The sequence below is a fragment of the Ammospiza caudacuta genome, chromosome 36 (genome assembly GCF_027887145.1).
Source record: "Ammospiza caudacuta isolate bAmmCau1 chromosome 36, bAmmCau1.pri, whole genome shotgun sequence".
NCBI classification, from domain to species: Eukaryota; Metazoa; Chordata; class Aves; order Passeriformes; family Passerellidae; genus Ammospiza; species Ammospiza caudacuta.
The window spans coordinates 1,147,830-1,170,944 of NC_080628.1; the positions used below are offsets into that span (position 1 = coordinate 1,147,830).

Genomic DNA, 23,115 nt, shown 5'->3' on the forward strand with positions numbered 1-23,115 from the left:
TGGGAGCGCGGCGCCCGTCGTGGGGGGCGGAGATTCTGGAAGAGCCGACCAATGGGAGCGCGGCGCGCGCGGGCGGCGGCCAATGGGAGCGCGCGGGGCAAATTTGAAGCGGCGGCAGCGGCGGCGACAGCGAAGGGCGGCGGGTGAGGGGCGGAAACTTGGGGAGTTTTAGGGGGGGATTTTTGGGCGTCCCGAGGGGATTTGGGGGGTCCTGAGGGGATTTCTGAGGGGATTTGGGGGGTCCTGAAGGAAACTGGGGGCTCCTGAGGGGGACTGGGCGTTTTTGAGGGGATCTGGGAGGTCCTGAAGGGATTTCTGGGGGGAACTGGGGAGTCCTGAGGGGGTTTCTGAGGGGAACTGGGGGGTCGTGAGGGGAATTGGGAGTTCCCCGATGGAACTGGGGGGTCCTGAAGGGGTTTCTGAGGGGAACTGGGGGGTCCTGAGGGGAACTGAGAGAGTTTTTGAGGGGTTTTGGGGTATCCTGAGGAGAATTCTGAGGGGAACTGGGGGACCCTGAGGGGAATTGGGGAGTCCTCAAGGGGTTTCTGAGGGGAACTGGGGAGTCCTGAGGGGAACTGGGGGGGTCCTGAGAGAGTTTTTGAGGGTAACTTGGGGTTCCCAAGGGGAATTAGGGGGTCCTGAGTGAGTTTCTGAGGGGATTCGGGGGTCCGGAGTGGAATTAGGGGGTTTCTGAGGGGATTTGGGGTTTCTGAGGGGATTTGGGGTTTCTGAGGGAATTTGGGGGGGCCTGAGGGGAATTGGGGAGTCCTGAAGGGGTTTCTGAAGGGATTTGGGGAGTCCTGAGGGGGTTTCGGGGGGAACTGGGGGGTCCTGAGCGGGTTTCTGAGGGGAATTGGGGCTCCTGTGAGGGGATTTTGGGGTGTCTTGAAGGAAATTGGGGGTGTCCTGAGGGGAATTGAGCGTTTTTGAGGGGATCTTGGAGGTCCTGAAGGGGTTTCTGAGGGGAACTGGGGGGTCCTGAGGGGATTTTGGGGGGTCTTGAAGGGAATTCGGGGCTCCTGAGGGGAACTGGGGGGTCCTGAGTGGGTTTCGGAGGAGATTTTGGGGGTCCGGAGGGGATTTAGGGGGTTCCCCGATGGAATTGGGGGGTCCTGAGGGGATTTGGGGGGGCGTTCTGAGGGGATTTGGGGCTCCGGAGAGGAATTAGGGGGTTCTGAGGGGATTTGGGGTGTTCTGATGGGGTTTCTGAGGGGATTTGGGGGTCCTGAGGGGGTTTTGGGGGGAATTGGGGGGGTCCTGAGGGGGTTTCTGAGGGAAATTTGGGGGTCCTGAGGGGGTTTGGGGGTCCCGAAGAGGTTTCTGAGGGGTTTTTTGGGGGGTCCTGAGGGGATCCTTGCTGGATTTTGGGGGGTCCCCGATGGATTTTGGGGACCCCCTGACCCTTTTTGCCCCCCCCAGGATGGCACAGAAGGAGAACGTGGCCCCCCCCCAGCCTGAGCAAGGTGAAGCCCCCTCCCCAATTTGGGGGTCCCCAAGGGTTTTTGGGGTGACCCCCTCCCCATTTTGGGGGGATTTTGGGGGGGATTTTGGGGTGTCCTCCTCCCCAATTTTGGGGGGATTTTGGGGTGATCCCTGCCCCAATTTTGGGGTGACCCCCTCCCCAATTTGGGGGGATTTTGGGGTGACCCGTGCCCCAATTTTGGGGTGACCCCCTCCCCAATTTTGGGGAGATTTTGGGGGGATTTTGGGGTGTACCCCTGCCCAAATTTTGGGGGGATTTTGGGGTGACCCGTGCCCCAATTTTGGGGGGATTTTGGGGTGATCCCTGCCCTAATTTTGGGGTGACCCCTCCCCAATTTTGGGGGGATTTTGGGGCGACCCCCTCCCCATTTTCAGGGGATTTTGGGGTGACCCCTGCCCAAATTTTGGGGGGACTTTGGGGGGGATTTTTGGGTGTCCCCCTGCCCAATTTTGGGGGAGTTTTGGTGTGACCCCTCCTCAATTTTGGGGGGATTTTGGGGGTGTCCCCCTCCCTAATTTTGGAGGGATTTTGGGGTGACCCCTCCCCAATTTTTGGGTGACCCCTCCCAAATTTTGGGTGGGTTTTGGGGGTGATTTTGGGGTGATCCCTGCCCCAATTTTGGGGTGACCCCTCCCCAATTTTGGGGGTCTGCAAGGGTTTTTGGGGTGACCCCTCCCCATTTTGGGGGGATTTTGGGGTGATCCCTGCCCCAATTTTGGGGTGTCCCCCTCCCCAATTTGGGGGGATTTTGGGATGTCCCCCTCCCCAATTTTGGGGGGATTTTGGGGTGACCCCTCCCCAATTTTGAGGGGATTTTGGCATGACCCCTGCCCAATTTGGGAGGGATTTTTGGGGGTGATTTTGGGGTGACCCCTGCCCCAATTTTGGGGGGATTTTGGCGTGACCCCTGCCCAAATTTTGGGGGATTTTGGGGTGACCCCTGCCCCAATTTTGAGGGGATTTTGGGGTGACCCCTCCCCAATTTTGAGGGGATTTTGGCGTGACCCCTGCCCAATTTGGGAGGGATTTTTGGGGGTGATTTTGGGGTGACCCCTCCCCAATTTTGGGGGGATTTTGGGGTGACCCCTGCCCCAATTTTGGGGGGATTTTGGGGTGACCCCTGCCCAAATTTTGGGGGGATTTTGGGGTGTCCCCCTCCCCAATTTTGGGGGGATTTTGGCGTGACCCCTCCCCAGTTTGGGGGTGATTTTTGGGGGTGATTTTGGGGTGACCCCTCCCCAATTTTGGGGTGACCCCTGCCCTTGTTCCCCCCCCCCCCTCCAGAGTTTGGTGCCCCCCCCCCTGCGGGTGCCCTGCAAGGACCCCCCCGGGCTCGGAGCCCCCCGGGAAGGCCCTGCCAGGTATGGGGGGGTTTGGGGGGTCCTGGGGGGGATTTGGGGGAAATTTGGGGGGATTTGGGGGGTCCTGGGGGGATTTGGGGGGAATTTGGGGGGGTTTGGGGGAAATTTGGGGGGATTTGGGGGAAATTTGGGTGGAAATTGGGGGGTTTGGGGGGTCCTGGGGGGGATTTGTGGGAAATTTGGGTGGAAATTGGGGGATTTTGGTGGAAATTGGGGGGGTCCTGGGGAGGATTTGGGGTATTTTTGGGGTCCTGGGGCTGGTTTTGGGGTGATTTTGGCTGGTTTTGGGGTGTCTCTGATCAGTTTTGGGGGTGTTTTTGGCAGGTTTTGGGGTGATTTGGGGTTGGTTTTGGGGTGTTTCTGGTGAGTTTTTGGGGTGCTGACCCCTGTTTACCCCAGGAGCTGGTTTGGGGGTGATTTTGGCAGTTTTGGGGGTATTTTGGGGTGGTTTTTGGCCGTTTTTGGGGTGGTTTTTGGGGGTATTTTGGCAGTTTTTGGGGTATTTTGGGGTGGTTTTGGCCATTTTTGGGGTATTTGAGGTGGTTTTGGCAGTTTTGCGGTGGTTTTTGGGGTGATTTTGGCAGTTTTTGGGGTATTTTGGGGTATTTTGGCAGTTTTTGGGGTGGTTTTTGGGGTGGTTTTGGCCATTTTTGGGGTATTTGGAGGTGGTTTTGGCAGTTTTGGGGTGGTTTTGGGGGTGATTTTGGCAGTTTTGGGGGTATTTTGGAGTGATTTTGGCCGTTTTTGGGGTGGTTTTTGGGGTGGTTTTGGCCATTTTTGGGGTATTTGGAGGTGGTTTTGGCAGTTTTGGGGTGGTTTTTGGGGTGTTTTTGGCAGTTTTGGGGGTATTTTGGGGTGGTTTTGGCCGTTTTTGGGGTGGTTTTTGGGGGTATTTGGGGCAGTTTTTGGGGTATTTGGGGGTGTTTTTGGCAGTTTTGGGGGTATTTTGGGGTGGTTTTGGCCGTTTTTGGGGTGGATTTTGGGGTGTTTTTGGCAGTTTTTGGGGTGGTTTAGGGGGGTATTTTGGCAGTTTTTGGGGTGATTTTGGCAGTTTTTGGGGTATTTTGGGGTGGTTTTGGCCGTTTTTGGGATGGTTTTTGGGGGTATTTTGGCAGTTTTTGGGGTGGTTTTTGGGATGATTTTGGCCGTTTTTGGGGTATTTTGTGGTGGTTTTGGCCGTTTTGGGGGTGTTTTTTGAGGGTATTTTGGCAGTTTTTGGGGTATTTTGGGGTGGTTTTGGCCGTTTTTGGGGTGGTTTTGGCCGTTTTTGGGGTGCTGACCCCCCCGTTTCCCCCCAGGAGCCGGGCGGGTGCCCCTGGAGCCCAGCGCGGTGCCAGCCCCGCCCCCACCAGTGTGAGTGACGTCACAGGGGGCGGGGCCACAACCGGGGGGAGGAGCCACAACGGAGGGGCAGGGCCACAACGGAGGGGAGGGGCCACAACAGGGGTGGGAGGAGCCACAACGGAGGGGCAGGGCCACAACGGAGGGGGAGGAGCCACAACAGGGGTGGGAGGGGCCACAACGGAGGGGGAGGGGCCACAACAGGGGTGGGAGGGGCCACAACGGAGGGGGAGGGGCCACAATGGAGGGGAGGGGCCACAACAGAGGGAGGGGCCACAATGGAGGGGGAGGAGCCACAACAGGGGTGGGAGGGGCCACAATGGAAGGGAGGGGCCACAATGGAGGGGGAGGAGCCAGGTGACACAGGTGACACACAGGTGTGACAGGTGACACACAGGTGACACGCGGGTCACACGGGTCACACACAGGTCACACAGGTGACACACAGGTGACACAGGTCACACACAGGTGACACACAGGTGACACAGCTGTCCCCAGGTGACACACAGGTGACACACAGGTGACACACAGGTTTCCCCAGGTGACACAGGTGACACACAGGTGACACACAGGTTTCCCCAGGTGACACACAGGTGACACACAGGTGGCACAGGTGACACACAGGTGACACACAGATGACACAGGTGACACACAGGTGGCACAGGTAACACACAGGTGACACACAGGTGGCACACAGGTGACACACAGGTGACATAGGTGTGACACACAGGTGACACACAGGTGACACACAGGTGGCACAGGTGACACACAGGTGACACACAGGTGACACAGGTGTCCCCAGGTGACACACAGGTGACACAGGTGACACACAGGTGACACACAGGTGACACAGGTGTCCCCAGGTGACACACAGGTGACACACAGGTGTGACAGGTGACACAGGTGACACACAGGTGACACACAGGTGACACACAGGTGACACACAGGTGTGACAGGTGACACACAGGTGGCACACAGGTGACACACAGGTGACACAGGTGGCACACAGGTGACACACAGGTGACACACAGGTGACACACAGGTGACACACAGGTGTGACAGGTGACACAGGTGACACACAGGTGACACACAGGTGACACACAGGTGACACACAGGTGTGACAGGTGACACAGGTGACACACAGGTGACACAGGTGTCCCCCCGTGTCACAGCCGCTCGTTCTCTCTGGAGGATTTCGAGGTGGGGCGGCCGCTGGGCAAGGGCAAGTTTGGCAACGTGTACCTGGCGCGGGAGCGGCGCTCCGGCTTCCTGGTGGCCCTCAAGGTGCTCTTCAAGAGCCAGGTGGAGCAGGAGGGCGTGGAGCACCAGCTGCGGAGGGAGATCGAGATCCAGGCGCACCTCAGGTACTCACGGGGTACACCTGGGATACACCTGGGATACACCTGGGGGGATAAAACACACCTGGGATACACCTGGGGTACACCTGGGATACACCTGGGGGGATAAAACACACCTGGGATACACCTGGGGGATAAAACACACCTGGGATACACCTGGGATACACCTGGGGGATAAAACACACCTGGGATACACCTGGGATACACCTGGGGGATAAAACACACCTGGGATACACCTGAGATACACCTGGGGGGATAAAACACACCTGGGATACACCTGGGGTACACCTGGGATACACCTGGGGGATAAAACACACCTGGGATACACCTGGGATACACCTGGGGTACACCTGGGATACACCTGGGATACACCTGGGGGGATAAAACACACCTGGGGTACACCTGGGTATGGGAGATATACCTGGGATACACCTGGGGTACACCTGGGGTACACCTGGGGGGATAAAACACACCTGGGATACACCTGGGATACACCTGGGGGGATAAAACACACCTGGGATACACCTGGGGGATAAAACACACCTGGGATACACCTGGGATACACCTGGGGGATAAAACACACCTGGGATACACCTGAGATACACCTGGGGGGATAAAACACACCTGGGGTACACCTGGGTATGGGAGATATACCTGGGATACACCTGGGATACACCTGGGGTACACCTGGGGGGATAAAACACACCTGGGATACACCTGGGATACACCTGGGATACACCTGGGGCGTGGAGCACCAGCTGCGGAGGGAGATTGAGATCCAGGCCCACCTCAGGTACTCACAGGATACACCTGGGATACTCTGGGTTACACCTGGGATACTCCTGGGGGGATAAAACACACCTGGGATACACCTGGGATACACCTGGGGGGATAAAACACGCCTGGGATACACCTGGGATACACCTGGGTATGGGAGATACACCTGGGATACACCTGGGGGGATAAAACACACCTGGGATACACCTGGGGGTGGGAAATGCACATGGGATACACCTGGGATACACCTGGGATACACCTGGGGGGATAAAACACGCCTGGGATACACCTGGGTATGGGAGATACACCTGGGATACACCTGGGGGGATAAAACACACCTGGGATACACCTGGGATACACCTGGGGGGATAAAACACACCTGGGATACACCTGGGATACACCTGGGGCGTGGAGCACCAGTTGCGGAGGGAGATCGAGATCCAGGCCCACCCCAGGTACTCACAGGATACACCTGGGAGGGAGAGGTACTCATGGGATACACCTGGGATACTCCTGGGTATGGGAGATACACCTGGGATACACCTGGGGGATAAAACACACCTGGGATACACCTGGGATACACCTGGGGTACACCTGGGGCGTGGAGCACCAGTTGCGGAGGGAGATCGAGATCCAGGCCCACCTCAGGTACTCATGGGATACACCTGGGATACACCTGGGAGGGAGAGATATTCATGGGATACACCTGGGATACACCTGGGTATGGGAGATACACCTGGGATACACCTGGGGTACACCTGGGTGGATAAAACACACCTGGGGTACACCTGGGATACACCTGGGGGTGGGAAATGCACATGGGATACACCTGGGGGGATGAAACACACCTGGGGTACACCTGGGATACACCTGGGGTACACCTGGGGGGATGAAACACACCTGGGGTACACCTGGGATACACCTGGGGTACACCTGGGGGGATAAAACACACCTGGGATACACCTGGGATACACCTGGGATACACCTGGGGCGTGGAGCACCAGCTGCGGAGGGAGATCGAGATCCAGGCCCACCTCAGGTACTCACAGGATACACCTGGGAGGGAGAGGTACTCATGGGATACACCTGGGATACTCCTGGGTATGGGAGATACACCTGGGATACACCTGGGGGATAAAACACAACTGGGATACACCTGGGGGTGGGAAATGTACATGGGATATACCTGGGATACACCTGGGATACACCTGGGGGGATAAAACACACCTGGGATACACCTGAGATACACCTGGGAGTGGGAAATGCACATGGGATACACCTGGGATACACCTGAGGGTGGGAAATGCACATGGGTTACACCTGGGATACACCTGGGGTACACCTGGGGGGATAAAACACACCTGGATACACCTGGGAGGGAGAAGATACTCCTGGGATACACCTGGGGGGTCCCAGGTTCTCTGGAAGGTCCCAATTTTGGGGTTGAGGGTCCCCATTTTGGGGTTGGGGTCCCCAATTTTGGGTCCCCCCAAATATCTCAGACCGTACCATTGTACCTCAACCCGGGGGGGAGCCATTTTGGGGAGGGGGTCCCTGGGGGGATTTTGGGGTCCCCTGGGGGGGGGTTCAAATTTTGGGGAGTCCCAATTTTGGGGTGGGGGTCCCGATTTTGGGGTGGGGGTCTCGATTTTGGGGTGGGGGTCTCGATTTTGGGGTCCCCAATTTTGGATCCCCCCCCCCAAATATCTCGGACTGTACCATTGTACCCCAACCCAGGGGGAGCCATTTTAATTCCGCTCCTTTGGGACCCCCCAAAACAAACCCGGGGGGGGGAATTTTGGGTCTGGGGGCGACCCCAAATTTGGGGTGGGGGTCTCGATTTTGGGGTCCCCAATTTTGGATCCCCCCCCCAAAAAGTCTCGGACCGTACCATTGCACCCCAACCCGGGGGGAGCCGTTTTAATTCCGCTCCTTTGGGACCCCCCAAAACAAACCTGGGGGGGGGGAATTTTGGGTCTGGGGGCGACCCTAAATTGGGGGTGGGGGTCTCGATTTTCGGGGTCTCCCTCCCCAGGCACCCCAACGTTCTCCGGCTCTACAATTACTTCCACGACCGGCGCCGCGTCTTCCTCATCCTCGAGTTCGCGCCCAGGGGGGAGCTCTACAAGGAGCTGCAGCGCTGCCGGCGCCTGGACGCCACCAGGACGGCCACGGTGAGCCCCAAAAACCCCAAAAATCACCCCAAAAATGGACCCGGGGACCCCAAAAACCCCAAAAACCGCCCCAAAAACCCCCAAAATCACCCCAGAGCTGCACAAGGAGCTGCAGCGCTGCCGGTGCTTGGACGCCACCAGGACGGCCACGGTGAGCCCCAAAAACCCCAAAAATCGACTCAGGGACCCCCAAAAACCCAAAAATCACCCCAAAAATGGATCCAGGGACCCCAAAAACCGCCCCAAAAACCCCCAAAATCACCCCAAAACCACCCCAGAGCTCTACAAGGAGCTGCAGCGCTGCCGGCGCTTGGACGCCACCAGGACGGCCACGGTGAGCCCCAAAAACCCCAAAAATCGACTCAGGGACCCCCAAAAACCCAAAAATCACCCCAAAAATGGATCCGGGGACCCCAAAAACCCCAAAAACCGCCCCAAAAATCCCCAAAATCACCCCAAAACCACCCCAGAGCTCTACAAGGAGCTGCAGCGCTGCCGGCGCCTGGACGCCACCAGGACGGCCACGGTGAGCCCCAAAAACCCCAAAAAATCGACTCAGGGACCCCCAAAAACCCAAAAATTACCCCAAAAATGGATCCAGGGACCCCAAAAACCGCCCCAAAAACCCCCAAAATCACCCCAAAATCACCCCAGAGCTCTACAAGGAGCTGCAGCTCTGCCGGCGCCTGGACGCCACCAGGACGGCCACGGTGAGCCCCAAAAACCCCAAAAACCACCCCAAAAATGGATTCAGGGACCCAAAAAATCCCCAAAACCACCCCAAAAATGGAGTCAGGAACCCCAAAAACTCCAAAACCACCCCAAAAATTGAGCGAGAAACCCCAAAACCGCCCCAAAACTGAACCAGGAACCCCAAAAACCCCAAAATTCACCCCAAAACCCCCAAGGGGGCACCTGGGTTGGATTTGGGGGTCCCTGGGGGGGATTTGGGGGTCCCGGGGGGTTTTGGGGTGCCCCGAGTCCATTTTTGGGGTCCCCAGGACGATTTTGGGGTTCCCAGGACTATTTTGGGGTGCCCTGAGTGGATTTTTGGGGTCACTTTGGGAGATTTTGGGGTTCCTTGGAGCTCCTTTTACCTCTTCCCCTCCTGGAGCACCTGGGGGGGATTTGGGGGTCCCGGGGGGTTTTGGGGTGCCCCGAGTCCATTTTTGAGGTCCCCAAGACGATTTGGGGAACCCCTGAGTGGATTTTGGGGTGCCCTGAGTGGATTTTGAGGTGAATTTGGGAGATTTTGGGGTGCCCCAAACCCCAAATTTTGACCAGAACATCGCCCAGAGCCGGGTTGGATTTGGGGGCACCTGGGGAGGATTTGGGGGTCCCGGGGGGTTTTGGGGTGCCCCGAGTCCATTTTTGGGGTCCCCAGGACGATTTTGGGGTTCCCAGGACGATTTTGGGGTGCCCTGAGTGGATTTTTTGGGGTCACTTTGGGAGATTTTGGGGTTCCTTGGAGCTCCTTTTACCTCTTCCCCTCCTGGAGCACCTGGGGGGGATTTGGGGGTCCCGGGGGGTTTTGGGGTGCCCCGAGTCCATTTTTGGGGTTCCCAGGACGATTTGGGGACCCCCTGAGTGGATTTTGGGGTGCCCTGAGTGGATTTTGAGGTGAATTTGGGAGGTTTTGGGGTGCCCCAAACTCCAAATTTTGACCAGAACATCGCCCAGAGCCGGGTTGGATTTGGGGGCACCTGGGGAGGATTTGGGGGCACCTGGGGAGGATTTGGGGGTCCCGGGGGGTTTTGGGGTGCCCCGAGTCCATTTTTGGGGTCCCCAGGACAATTTGGGGACCCCCTGAGTGGATTTTGGGGTGCCCTGAGTGGATTTTTTGGGGTCACTTTGGGAGATTTTGGGGTTCCTTGGAGCTCCTTTTACCTCTTCCCCTCCTGGAGCACCTGGGGGGGATTTGGGGGTCCCTGGGGGGGATTTGGGGGTCCCGGGGGGTTTTGGGGTGCCCCGAGTCCATTTTTGAGGTCCCCAAGACGATTTGGGGACTCCCTGAGTGGATTTTGGGGTGAATTTGGGAGATTTTGGGGTGCCCAAACCCCAAATTTTGACCGAAACATCGCCCAGAGCTGGGTTGGATTTGGGGGCACCTGGGGAGGATTTGGGGGTCCCTGGGAGGAATTTGGGGGTCCCGGGGGGTTTTGGGGTGCCCCGAGTCCATTTTTGGGGTCCCCGAGAGGATTTTGGGGTGCCCTGACCCCCAAATTCCGCGCAGCTGATGGAGGAGCTGGCCGACGCGCTGCTGTACTGCCACGGGCGCAAGGTGATTCACCGCGACATCAAACCCGAGAATCTCCTGCTCGGCCTCAAGGGGGAGCTCAAGATCGCCGACTTCGGGTGGTCCGTGCACGCCCCCTCGCTCAGGTGAGGGCTGGGGCACACCTGGGCACAGCTGGGCACACCCGGGCACAGCTGGGCACAGCTGGCGGGGGAAAATTTGGTGAAAATTGGGTGAAAATCGGTGAAAATTTGGAGAAAATTGGTGAAAATTGGGGGTTTAGGGACACCTGGGGGCACCTAGGGCAGAGCTGGGCACACCTGGGCACACCTGGGCACAGCTGGGCACAGCTGGGCACAGCTGGAGGGGGAAAACTGGGAGGAAATTGGTGAAAATTGGGTGAAAATCGGTGAAAATTTGGAGAAAATCGCCGATTTCGGGTGGTCCGTGCACGGCCCCTCGCTCAGGTGAGGGCTGGGGCACACCTGGGCACACCTGGGCACAGCTGGGCACAGCTGGGTACAGCTGGGCACAGCTGGAGGGGGAAAAGAGGGAAAAAATTGGTGAAAATCAGTGAAAATTTGGAGAAAATCGGTGAAAATGGGGAGAAAACTGGTGAAAATTGGGGGTTTAGGGACACCTGGGGGCACCTAGGACAGAGCTGGGCACACCTGGGCACAGCTGGGCACACCTGGGCACAGCTGGGCACAGCTGGAGGGGGAAAAGAGGGAAAAAAATTGGTGAAAATCAGTGAAAATTTGGAGAAAATCAGTGAAAATGGGGAGAAAACTGGTGAAAATTGGGGGTTTAGGGACACCTGGGGGCACCTAGGACAGAGCTGGGCACACCTGGGCACACCTGGGCACACCTGGGCACACCTGGGCACAACTGGTGTGCCCAGGTGTGCGTTTAACCCCTCAGGCGCCGCACCCTGTGGGGCACGCTGGGTTACCTGGCACAGGTGCGTGCCCAGGTGTGCCCAGGTGTGCCCAGGTGTGCGTTTAACCCCTCAGGCGCCGCACCCTGTGGGGCACGCTGGGTTACCTGGCACAGGTGTGTGCCCAGGTGTGCCCAGGTGTGCGTTTAACCCCTCAGGCGCCGCACGCTGGGTTACCTGGCACAGGTGCGTGCCCAGGTGTGCGTTTAACCCCTCAGGTGTGCGTTTAACCCCTCAGGCGCCGCACGCTGTGCGGCACGCTGGGTTACCTGGCACAGGTGCGTGCCCAGGTGTGCCCAGGTGTGCCCAGGTGTGCGTTTAACCCCGCAGGCGCCGCACCCTGGGTTACCTGGCACAGGTGCGTGCCCAGGTGTGCCCAGGTGTGCGTTTAACCCCGCAGGCGCCGCACCCTGGGTTACCTGGCACAGGTGCGTGCCCAGGTGTGCCCAGGTGTGCGTTTAACCCCTCAGGCGCCGCACGCTGGGTTACCTGGCACAGGTGCGTGCCCAGGTGTGCGTTTAACCCCTCAGGTGTGCATTTAACCCCTCAGGCGCCGCACGCTGGGTTACCTGGCACAGGTGCGTGCCCAGGTGTGCCCAGGTGTGCCCAGGTGTGCGTTTAACCCCTCAGGTGTGCATTTAACCCCTCAGGCGCCGCACGCTGGGTTACCTGGCACAGGTGCGTGCCCAGGTGTGCCCAGGTGTGCCCAGGTGTGCGTTTAACCCCGCAGGCGCCGCACGCTGTGCGGCACGCTGGATTACCTGCCCCCCGAGATGGTGGACGGCGGCGGCCACGACGAGAAGGTCGACCTGTGGTGCCTGGGGGTGCTGTGCTACGAGCTGCTGGCCGGGCACCCGCCCTTCGAGAGCCCCTCGCCCGCCGACACCTACAGGAGGATCACGCAGGTAACGCACCTGGGCACGCCTGGGCACACCTGGGCACCGAAATCGCCTGAAATCTGGGAAAAATCCCCGTCAAAATGGGTCAAATTGGGCCAAAACTGAGCCCAAAATTACCCAAAATTACCCAAAATTACCCAAATCCACTTTGAGAGCTGAGATCTACTGGAGGATCACGCAGGTAACGCACCTGGGCACACCTGGGCACACCTGGGCACCGAAAACTGGGAAAAATCCCCGTCAAAATGAGCCAAAACTGAGCTAAACCAGCCCAAACTGACCCAAATCCATTTTGAGAGCTGAGACCTACAGGAGGATCACACAGGTAACGCACCTGGGCACACCTGGGCACACCTGGGCACACCTGGGCACTGAAATTATCTGAAATCTGGGAAAAATCCCCGTCAAAATGGGTCAAATTGAGCCAAAACTGAGCCCAAAATTACCCAAAATTACCCAAATCCTCTGTGAGAGCTGATACCTACAGGAGGATCACGCAGGTAACGCACCTGGGCACACCTGGGCACAGCTGGGCACTGAAATCACCTGAAATCTGGGAAAAATCCCCGTCAAAATGAGCCAAAATGAGCCAAAACTGACCTAAAATTACCCAAATCCATTTTGAGAGCTGAGACCTACAGGAGGATCACGCAGGTAACGCACCTGGGCGCAAGTGTCCCCAGGTGTCCCCTACCTGTCCCTCACCTGTCCCAGGTGTCCCCTCACCTGTTCCCGGGTGTCCCCAGGTGTCCCCTCACCTGTGTCTCACCTGTCCCTCACCTGTCCCCAGGTGTCCCTGTCCTCCCCCCAGTCTCACCTGTCCCCTACCTGTGCTCAGGTGTGTCCTGACCTGTGTCTCACCTGTCCCCAGGTGTCCCCTCACCTGTCCCTCACCTGTCCCTCACCTGTCCCCAGGTGTCCCCTCACCTGTCCCCAGGTGTCCCAGTCTCACCTGTGTCTCACCTGTCCCCAGGTGTCCCCAGGTGTCCCCTCACCTGTCCCCAGGTGTCCCCAGGTGTCCCGGTCTCACGTGTGTCTCACCTGTCCCCAGGTGTCCCCAGGTGTCCCCAGGTGTCCCCAGGTGTCCCCTCACCTGTCCCCAGGTGTCCCCAGGTGTCCCAGTCTCACCTGTGTCTCACCTGTCTCCAGGTGTCCCCAGGTGTCCCCTCACCTGTCCCCAGGTGTCCCCAGGTGTCCCCTCACCTGTCCCCAGGTGTCCCCAGGTGTCCCGGTCTCACGTGTGTCTCACCTGTCGCCAGGTGTCCCCAGGTGTCCCCAGGTGTCCCCTCACCTGTCCCCAGGTGTCCCCAGGTGTCCCGGTCTCACGTGTGTCTCACCTGTCGCCAGGTGTCCCCAGGTGTCCCCTCACCTGTCCCCAGGTGTCCCCAGGTGTCCCCAGGTGTCCCGGTCTCACCTGTGTCCCCTCCCCCGCAGGTTGACCTGCACTTCCCCGCGCACATCCCAGAGGGCGCTCGCGATCTGATCCAGCGGCTGCTGCGGCGGGAGCCGGGACAGCGCCTGGGGCTGCGGGGCGTGCTGGGACACACCTGGGTCAGGAACCACTCCAGGAGGGTCCTGCCGCCAGGTTACTGTCCATCCTGACCCCTGAGTGACCCCTGAGTGACCACTGACCCCTCCGGACACTGCCCTGAGTGACCATCCCCACACTGACCGTCACTGGCCATGGCAGAGCCGGGACAGCGCCGTGATGCCTCTGGACACTGTCCTGAATGACCATCCCCACACTGACCATCCCTGACCATCCCTGACCGTCCCTGACCATCACTGACCATCCCAGACCATCACTGACCGTCACTGACCATCCCAGACCATCACTGACCATCCCAGACCATCCCTGACCATCACTGACCGTCACTGACCATCACTGACCGTCACTGACCATCCCTGACCATCCCAGACCATCACTGACCATCCCTGACCATCCCAGACCATCACTGACCATCCCTGACCATCACTGACCATCACTGACCATCCCTGACCATCACTGACCGTCACTGACCATCCCTGACCACTGAGTGACCATCCCTGACCACTGAGTGACCATCACTGACCGTCACTGACCATCACTGACCATCGCTGACCATCACTGACCATCCCTGGTAGTGACCGCTGACCATCCCTGACAGTGACCATTGATCGCTGACCCCTCTGGACACTGACCATTGACCACTGACCACCCCTGATAGTGACCCCTGAGTGACCACTGACCGTCCCTGATAGTGACCACTGACCCACTGACCATCCCTGACAGTGACCATTGATCGCTGACCCCTCCGGACACTGACCATCCTCCCCCAAGTGACCATTGACCATCCTTGGTAGTGACCACTGAGTGACCACGGACCTACTGACCATCGCTGACCATCGCTGACCATCGCTGATGGTGACCATTGAGTGACCATCCCTGAGAGTGACCCCTGAGTGACCACTGACCATCACTGACAGTGACCACTGACCCACTGACCATCCCTGACAGTGACCACTGACCCACTGACCATCCCTAGTACTGACCATTGACCCCTGAGTGACCACTGACCATCACTGACAGTGACCCCTGAGTGACCACTGACCACCCCAATAGTGACCACTGACCCCTCCGGACACTGACCATTGACCACTGACCATCACTGACAGTGACCACTGACCCACTGACCATCCCTAGTAGTGACCATTGACCACTGACCACCCGTGACAGTGACCACTGACCCCTGACCCCTCTGGACACTGCCCTGAGTGACCCCTGACCATCTCTGATAGTGACCATTGACCCCTGACCCCTCTGGACACTGCCCTGAGTGACCACTGACCACCCCAATAGTGACCCCTGACCCCTCTGGACACTGCCCTGAGTGACCCCTGACCCCTCCGGACACTGACCATTGACCACTGACCACCCCAATAGTGACCACTGACCCCTGACCCCTCCGGACACTGCCCTGAGTGACCCCTGACCCCTCCGGCACCCTCCCGGCACTGCCCACTCGACCTTTGACCTTTGTACACTGCCCATTGACCTTTGACCCCTTGGACACCGCCCACTGACCCTTGACCACCCCCCCCCAACCCAAATTTGGGGGAGGGGCTGGGGATGCCCCGCCCCCATTATTTGAAGCCACGCCCCCATTATTTGAAGCCACGCCCCGTTGTTCGAGGCTCCGCCTGCATTGTTCGAAGCCCCGCCCCCTCGTTGGAAGCCACGCCCCCTCGTTGGAAAGCCCCGCCCCCTCGTTGGAAAGCCCCGCCCCCCCGTTATTTTGGGGAGGGGTCTCCGCCCCTCCCCCCCCCCAATAAAGGTGCTTTGGTTTTACCTGAGAGAGTCTGGGGGGGAGGGGGGGGACCCCCATGGAGACCCCAGACCCACAGAAACCCCACAGAGACCCCAGACCCACAGAGGGACCCCATAGAGAGACCCCAGACCCACAGAGAGACCCCAGACCCACAGAAACCCCACAGAGAGACCCCAGACCCACAGAGGGACCCCATAGAAAGACCCCAGACCCACAGAGGGACCCCAGACCCACAGAGAGACCCCAGACCCACAGAGGGACCCCATAGAGACCCATAGAGAGACCCCAGACCCACAGAGAGACCCCAGACCCACAGAAACCCCATAGAGAGACCCCAGACCCACAGAAAATCCCATAGGGATCTCATAGAGAGACCCCAGACCCATAAAAATGCCATTGAGACCCCATAGGGAGACCCCAGACCCACAGAAACCCCATAGAGACCCATAGAGAGACCCCAGACCCACAGAGAGACCCCAGACCCATAGAAACCCCATAGAGAGACCCCAGACCCACAGAGAGACCCCATAGAGAGACCCCAGACCCACAGAAACCCCATAGAGACCCATAGAGAGACCCCAGACCCATAGAGAGACCCCATAGAGAGACCCCAGACCCATAGAGAGACCCCAGACCCACAGAAACCCCACAGAGAGACCCCAGACCCATAGAGAGACCCCAGACCCACAGAAACCCCAAAGGGAGACTCCAGCCCCACAGAAAATCCCATAGGGACCCACAGACCCCAGACCCACAGAAACCCTAAAGGGAGACTCCAGCCCCACAGAAAATCCCATAGGGACCCCATAGAGAGACCCCAGACCCACAGAGAGACCCCAGACCCACAAAAAATCCACAGAGACCCACAGAGAGACCCCAGACCCACAGAAACCCTAAAGGGAGACCCCAGCCCCATAGATGCCCCCACCCCATAAACGCCCTGTGCCCCACAGACCCCATAGATCCCCACCCTATAGATCCCCATAGGATGGAGCACGGCCCCATAGACCCCAAACCCCATAGATCCCAAACTTATAGACCCCCACCCCATAGATCCCCACCCCATAGACCCCCATAGACCCCCATAGGATGGAGCACGGCCCCATAGATCCCCACCCCATAAATCCCCACCCTATAGATCCCCACCCCATAGATCCCCATAGGATGGAGCACAGCTTCATAGATCCCTGCCCCATAGACCCCCCACCCCATAGATCCCCACCCCATAGATCCCCGCCCCATAGGTCCCCATAGGATGGAGCATGGCCCCATAGATCCCCCATAGATCCCCACCCCATAGATCCCCCACCCCATTGATCCCCACCCCATAGACCCCCACCCCATAGATCCCCGCCCCATAGATCCCCCACCCCATAGATCCCCATAGGATGGAGCACGGCCCCATAGATCCCCGCCCCATAGACCCCAAACCCCATAAATCCCCACCCCATAGAAACCCCCGCCCCATAGATCCCCGCCCCATAGATCCCCCACCCCATTGATCCCCACCCCATAGACCCCCACCCCATAGATCCCCGCCCCATAGATCCCCACCCTATAGATCCCCATAGGATGGAGCACGGCCCCATAGATCCCCACCCACCCCATAGATCCCCACCCCATAGATCCCCACTCCATAAACCCCCTGCCCCATAGATCCCCATAGGATGGAGCACGGCCCCATAGATCCCCGCCCCATAGACCCCAAACCCCATAAATCCCCACCCCATAGAAACCCCCGCCCCATAGATCCCCGCCCCATAGATCCCGCCGCCCCATAGACCCCCTGTGCCCCATAGAAACCCCCACCCCATAAACGCCCTGTGCCCCACAGACCCCACAGATAGGCTGTAGACCCCACCCACCCCATAGATCTGCCCGTGCCCCAGAGATCCCCCCACCCCATAGACCCCCATAGGATGCTCCACCCCACAGCCACGCCCACCCCACAGCACAGTACAGCACGCCCCATAGAGCCCCATAGAGCCCATAGAGCCCCATAGACCCCATAGACCCCATAGAGCCCCATAAACCCCATAGATCCCCCCATAGACCCCATACAGCCCCACAGATCCCCCCCATAGAGCCCCACAGAGCCCCATAGATCCCATAAAACCCCATAGAGCCCATAGAGCCCATAGACCCCATAGAGCCCCATAAACCCCACAGATCCCCACAGATCCCCATAGACCCCCACAGATCCCCACAGAGCCCCATAGATGCCCCATAGACCCCATAGAGCCCCATAGAGCCCTATAGAACCCATAGAGCCCTATAGAACCCATAGAGCCCCACAGATCCCCCCATAGAGCCCCATAGACCCCATAGAGCCCACAGATCCCCCCATAGAGCCCCATAGACCCCATAGACCCCATAGAGCCCCATAGACCCCACAGATGCCCCCATAGACCCCATAGAGTCCCATAGACCCCATAGACCCCATAGATGCCCCATAGATCCCCATAAACCCCATAGATCCACCCATAGAGCCCCATAGACCCCATAGAGCCCCACAGATCCCCCCATAGACCCCCACAGATCCCCACAGAGCCCCATAGATGCCCCATAGATGCCCCATAGATCCCCCCATAGAGCCCATAGAGCCCCATAGACCCCCATGGACCCCACAGAGCCCCACAGAGCCCATAGAGCCCACAGATCCCCATAGACCCCATAGAGCCCCATAAAACCCCATAGAGCCCTATAGATCACCCCATAGATCCCATAGACCCCCCATAGAGCCCCATAGAGCCCCATAGAGCCCCACAGATTCCCCCATAGAGCCTATAGAGCCCACAGAGCCCCATAGAGCCCATAGACCCCACAGATGCCCCATAGACCCCATAGATGCCCCATAGATCCCCATAAACCCCACAGATCCCCCCATAGACCCCATAGAGCCCCATAGACCCCACAGATCCCCCCATAGAGCCCCATAGACCCCATAGATGCCCCATAGAGCCCCATAGACCCCATAGACCCCACAGATCCCCCCATAGAGCCCCATAGACCCCATAGAGCCCCATAGAGCCGCACAGAGCCCCATAGAGCCCCATAGATGCCCCATAGATCCCCATAAACCCCACAGATCCCCCCATAGACCCCATAGATGCCCCATAGAGCCCCATAGAGCCCCATAGACCCCATAGATGCCCCCATAGACCCCATAGATCCCCCCATAGAGCCCTATAGACCCCATAGAGGCCCATAGAGCCCCATAGATCCCCATAGACCCCACAGATCCCCCCATAGACCCCATAGATGCCCCATAGAGCCCCATAGAGCCCCATAGACCCCATAGATCCACTCATAGACCCCATAGATGCCCCATAGATGCCCCATAGAGCCCCATAGAGCCCCATATATCCCATAAAACCCCATAAACCCCCACAGACCCCACAGATCCGCCCTTTCCCCACCCCCATCCCCTCCCCCCCCCTACCATCATCATCATCCCCCCCCCCCCCATCCCCCCCCTTTCCCCTCCCCCCCTCCCCCCCCCCCCCCGCGGGTTCCCGGATGTTTCGCGCCGCCCCCGCCGCCATTTTCGGCCGCAGCGACCGCGCTCCGCTCCGCGATGTGAGTGGGGGGCGCGACCCCCCCCCCCCAATCCCCCATCCCCCCATCCCCCCACCCCCCCCCTCTCCGCGGGACCCCCTCCCCCCCCAATATCCCCCTCCCCCCCAAAATCCCCCCATCCCCCCCATCGTGAAAATTTGGGGACCCCCCCCCCCCCCCCCCACCGAAATTCCCACCCATCCCCCCCCCCCCCGCCCGCCCGCCTTTGCCCCTCCCCCATCGCCCCTCCCCCACCCCACCCCCACCATCGTGAAAATTTGGGGACCCCCCCCCCCCCCCGCCCCAATAGCATCCCCCGCCTTTGCCCCTCCCCCATCGCCCCTCCCCCCACCCCCCTCCACCCCCCCCCCCCATCATGAAAATTTGGGGACCCCCCCCCTCCCTAAAATTCCCACCCATCCCCCACCCCTCCATTCCCACCCATCCCCCACCCCTCCATTCCCACCCTCGCCCCTCCCCCATCCCATCCCCCACCCCTTCCCCCAACCCCCCCCAAAAAATGAAAATTTGGGGACCCCTCCCCCATCAATTCCCACCCATCCCATCCCCCCACTTTGCCCCTCCCCCCCATCCTCCCGCCCCTCCCCCCCTCCCCCCATCCCGGCCGTTTCTATTTTTGGAAACCGGCGCAGAAACGGAAGGGGGGGGGGGGAGGGGGGGGGAGGGGTGGGAAAATCCCGGCCCGGGCCCCTCCCCCCCCCCCTCCCCCCCCCCTCCCCCCCCCCCCCCCGCTGCGGAGGCGCCGCCCCCTCCCCCACCCACCGCGAATTGGGGAGGGGCTTGGATGGGGGTGGGGGAGGGGCCCCTCGGGGTCACTGAGGGGTCATCGGGGGGGGGACGTTGGGGACGCCCCTGTGGTCACTCTGGGGACACTGGGGACACTGGATGGACATTGGGGACACCCCTGTGGTCACTCTGGGGACACTGGGGACATTGGGGACGTTGGGGACATTGGGGACACCCCTGTTGGTCACTCTGGGGACGTTGGGGACACCCCTGTGGTCACTCTGGGGACGTTGGGGACATTGGGGACGTTGGGGACACCCCTGTGGTCACTTTAAGGACATTGGGGACATGCTTGGGGGGACATTGGGGTCACCCTGTTGGTCACTCTGGGGACGTTGGGGATGCCCTGGGGGTCACTGGATGGACATTGGGGACATTGGGGACACCCCAGGGGTCACTCTGGAGGGACATTGGGGACACTGGATGGACATTGGGGACACCCCTGTTGGTCACTCTGGGGACATTGGGGACATTGGGGACACTGGATGGACATTGGGGACATTGGGGACGCCCCTGTGGTCACTCGGGGGACATTGGGGGGACACTGGATGGACATTGGGGACATTGGGGATGCTCCTGGTGGTCACTCTGGGGACGTTGGGGACATTGGGGGGACACTGGATGGACATTGGGGACATTGGGGACACCCCTGTTGGTCACTGGGGATGTTGGGGACATTGGGGATGCCCCTGTTGGTCACTCAAATCTCGGGGTCCCCCCTGTGGTCACTCTGGGGATGTTGGGGGGACATTGGGGACACTGGATGGACATTGGGGACATTGGGGACACCCCTGTGGTCACTCTGGGGACGTTGGGGATGCCCTGGGGGTCACTGGATGGACATTGGGGACACTCCTGTGGTCATTTTGGGGACACTGTGGTCACTTTAAGGACATTGGGGACATTGGGGACACCCCTGTTGGTCACTCTGGGGACGTTGGGGACACCCCTGTGGTCACTCTGGGGACGTTGGGGACACTGGATGGACATTGGGGACACCCCTGTGGTCACTTTAAGGACATTGGGGACATGCTTGGGGGACATTGGGGTCACCCTGTTGGTCACTCTGGGGACGTTGGGGACGCCCTGGGGGTCACTGGATGGACATTGGGGACATTGGGGACACCCCAGGGGTCACTCTGGAGGGACATTGGGGACACTGGATGGACATTGGGGACACCCCTGTTGGTCACTCTGGGGACGTTGGGGACGCCCTGGGGGTCACTGGATGGACATTGGGGACATTGGGGACACCCCTGTGGTCACTCTGGGGACATTGGGGACACCCCTGTTGGTCACTCTGGGGACGTTGGGGACAATGGGGACACCCCTGTGGTCACTCTGGGGATCATTGGGGGGACACTGGATGGACATTGGGGTCACTCTGTTGTCACTCTGGGGACATTGGGGACACCCCTGTGGTCACTCTGGGGACATTGGGGACCTTTGGGGGTCACTCTGGGGACACTGGGGACACCCCAGGGGGACATTGGGGGGACACCCTGGGGACACTTTGGGGGCGGCTGAGGGGACATTGGGGACGCCCTGGGGGGGGGCACTCGGACATTGGGGACACTCCTGTGGCCACTCTGGGGACGTTGGGGACACCCCCTGGGGGTCATTGGATGGACATTGGGGACACACTGGGGACACTTTTGGGGGGCTCGCCTGGACATTGGGGACACCCCCGGGGTCACTCAGATCTCGGGGTCCCCCCCTTTGGGTCACTCTGGGGACATTGGGGACACCCCAGGGGTCGCTCTGGGGACATTGGGGGGACACCTTGGGGGTCATTGGGGACACTGGGGACAGAGCGGGGACATTGGGGACACCCCTGTGGTCACTTTGGGGACATTGGGGACACCCCGGGGGGACATTGGGGACACCCCAGGGGTCACTCTGGAGGGACACTGGGGACACCCCTGTGGTCACTCTGGGGACATTGGGGACACCCTGGGGTCACTCTGCGGACGTTGGGGACACTTTGGGGGGGCCTGAGGGGACACTGGGGACACCCTGGGCGTCACTTTGGGGACCCCCCCTGTGGTCACTCAGACCTCGGGGTCCCCCCTTGGGTCACTCTGGGGACATTGGGGACATTTTGGGGGGCTGAGGGGACATTGGGGGCACATTGGGGACACCCTGGGGTCACTTTTGGGACATTGGGGACACCCTGGGGGTCATTGGATGGACATTGGGGGGACATTGGGGACACCCTGGGGTCACTCTGGGGACATTGGGGGCACATTGGGGACACTCTGGGGCGCTGAGGGGACATTGGGGACACTCTGGGGTCACTCTGGAGGGACATTGGGGACACTCTGGGGCGCTGAGGGGACATTGGGGACACCCCTGTGGTCACTTTGGGGGCATTGGGGACACTTTGGGGGTCACTTTGGGGACATTGGGGACACTCTGTGGTCACTTTGGGGGCATTGGGGACACTTTGGGGGTCACTTTGGGGACATTGGGGACACTCTGTGGTCACTTTGGGGGCATTGGGGACACTTTGGGGTCACTTTGGGGACATTGGGGACACTTTGAGGGTTACTTTGGGGACATTGGGGACACCCCGGGGGGACATTGGGGACACTTTGGGGGGGGGGGGGTCACTCTGGGGACATTGGGGACACTCTGGGGCACTGGGGGGACGTTGGGGACATTGGGGGAACATTGGGGACACCCCAAGGGTCGCTCTATGGGGACATTGGGGACACCCTGGGGGTCACTTTGGGGGGGGCTGAGGGGACATTGGGGACGTTGGGGACACCCTGTGGTCACTCTGGGGACATTGGGGACACCCGGGGGTCATTGGATGGACATTGGGGACATTTGGGGGGGGTCACCTGGACATTGGGGACACCCCGTGGTCACTC

The 23,115-nt window shown here is 59.8% G+C and overlaps 1 protein-coding gene across 1 annotated transcript; it reads left to right on the forward strand.

Moving 5' to 3' along the window:
* Positions 1-51: 51 nt before the first annotated feature.
* On the forward strand, positions 52-14,291 carry AURKB (aurora kinase B). The gene is made up of 9 exons (XM_058822939.1): positions 52-143; positions 1,420-1,458; positions 2,768-2,844; positions 4,143-4,197; positions 5,358-5,549; positions 8,356-8,494; positions 10,728-10,876; positions 12,398-12,572; positions 14,001-14,291. The coding sequence occupies exons 1-9, from the start codon at positions 52-54 to the stop codon at positions 14,166-14,168; spliced, it is 1,086 nt and encodes a 361-aa protein (XP_058678922.1). The 3' UTR covers positions 14,169-14,291.
* Positions 14,292-23,115: the final 8,824 nt, after the last annotated feature.

Coding starts and splice junctions, on each gene's coding strand:
- AURKB (XM_058822939.1), top strand. CDS start 52: ATGGGAGCGCGGCGCGCGCGGGCGGCGGCCAATGGGAGCGCGCGGGGC. Junction 144..1,419: donor GCGACAGCGAAGGGCGGCGG/GTGAGGGGCGGA, acceptor TGCCCCCCCCAG/GATGGCACAGAAGGAGAACG. Junction 10,877..12,397: donor GTGCACGCCCCCTCGCTCAG/GTGAGGGCTGGG, acceptor TTAACCCCGCAG/GCGCCGCACGCTGTGCGGCA.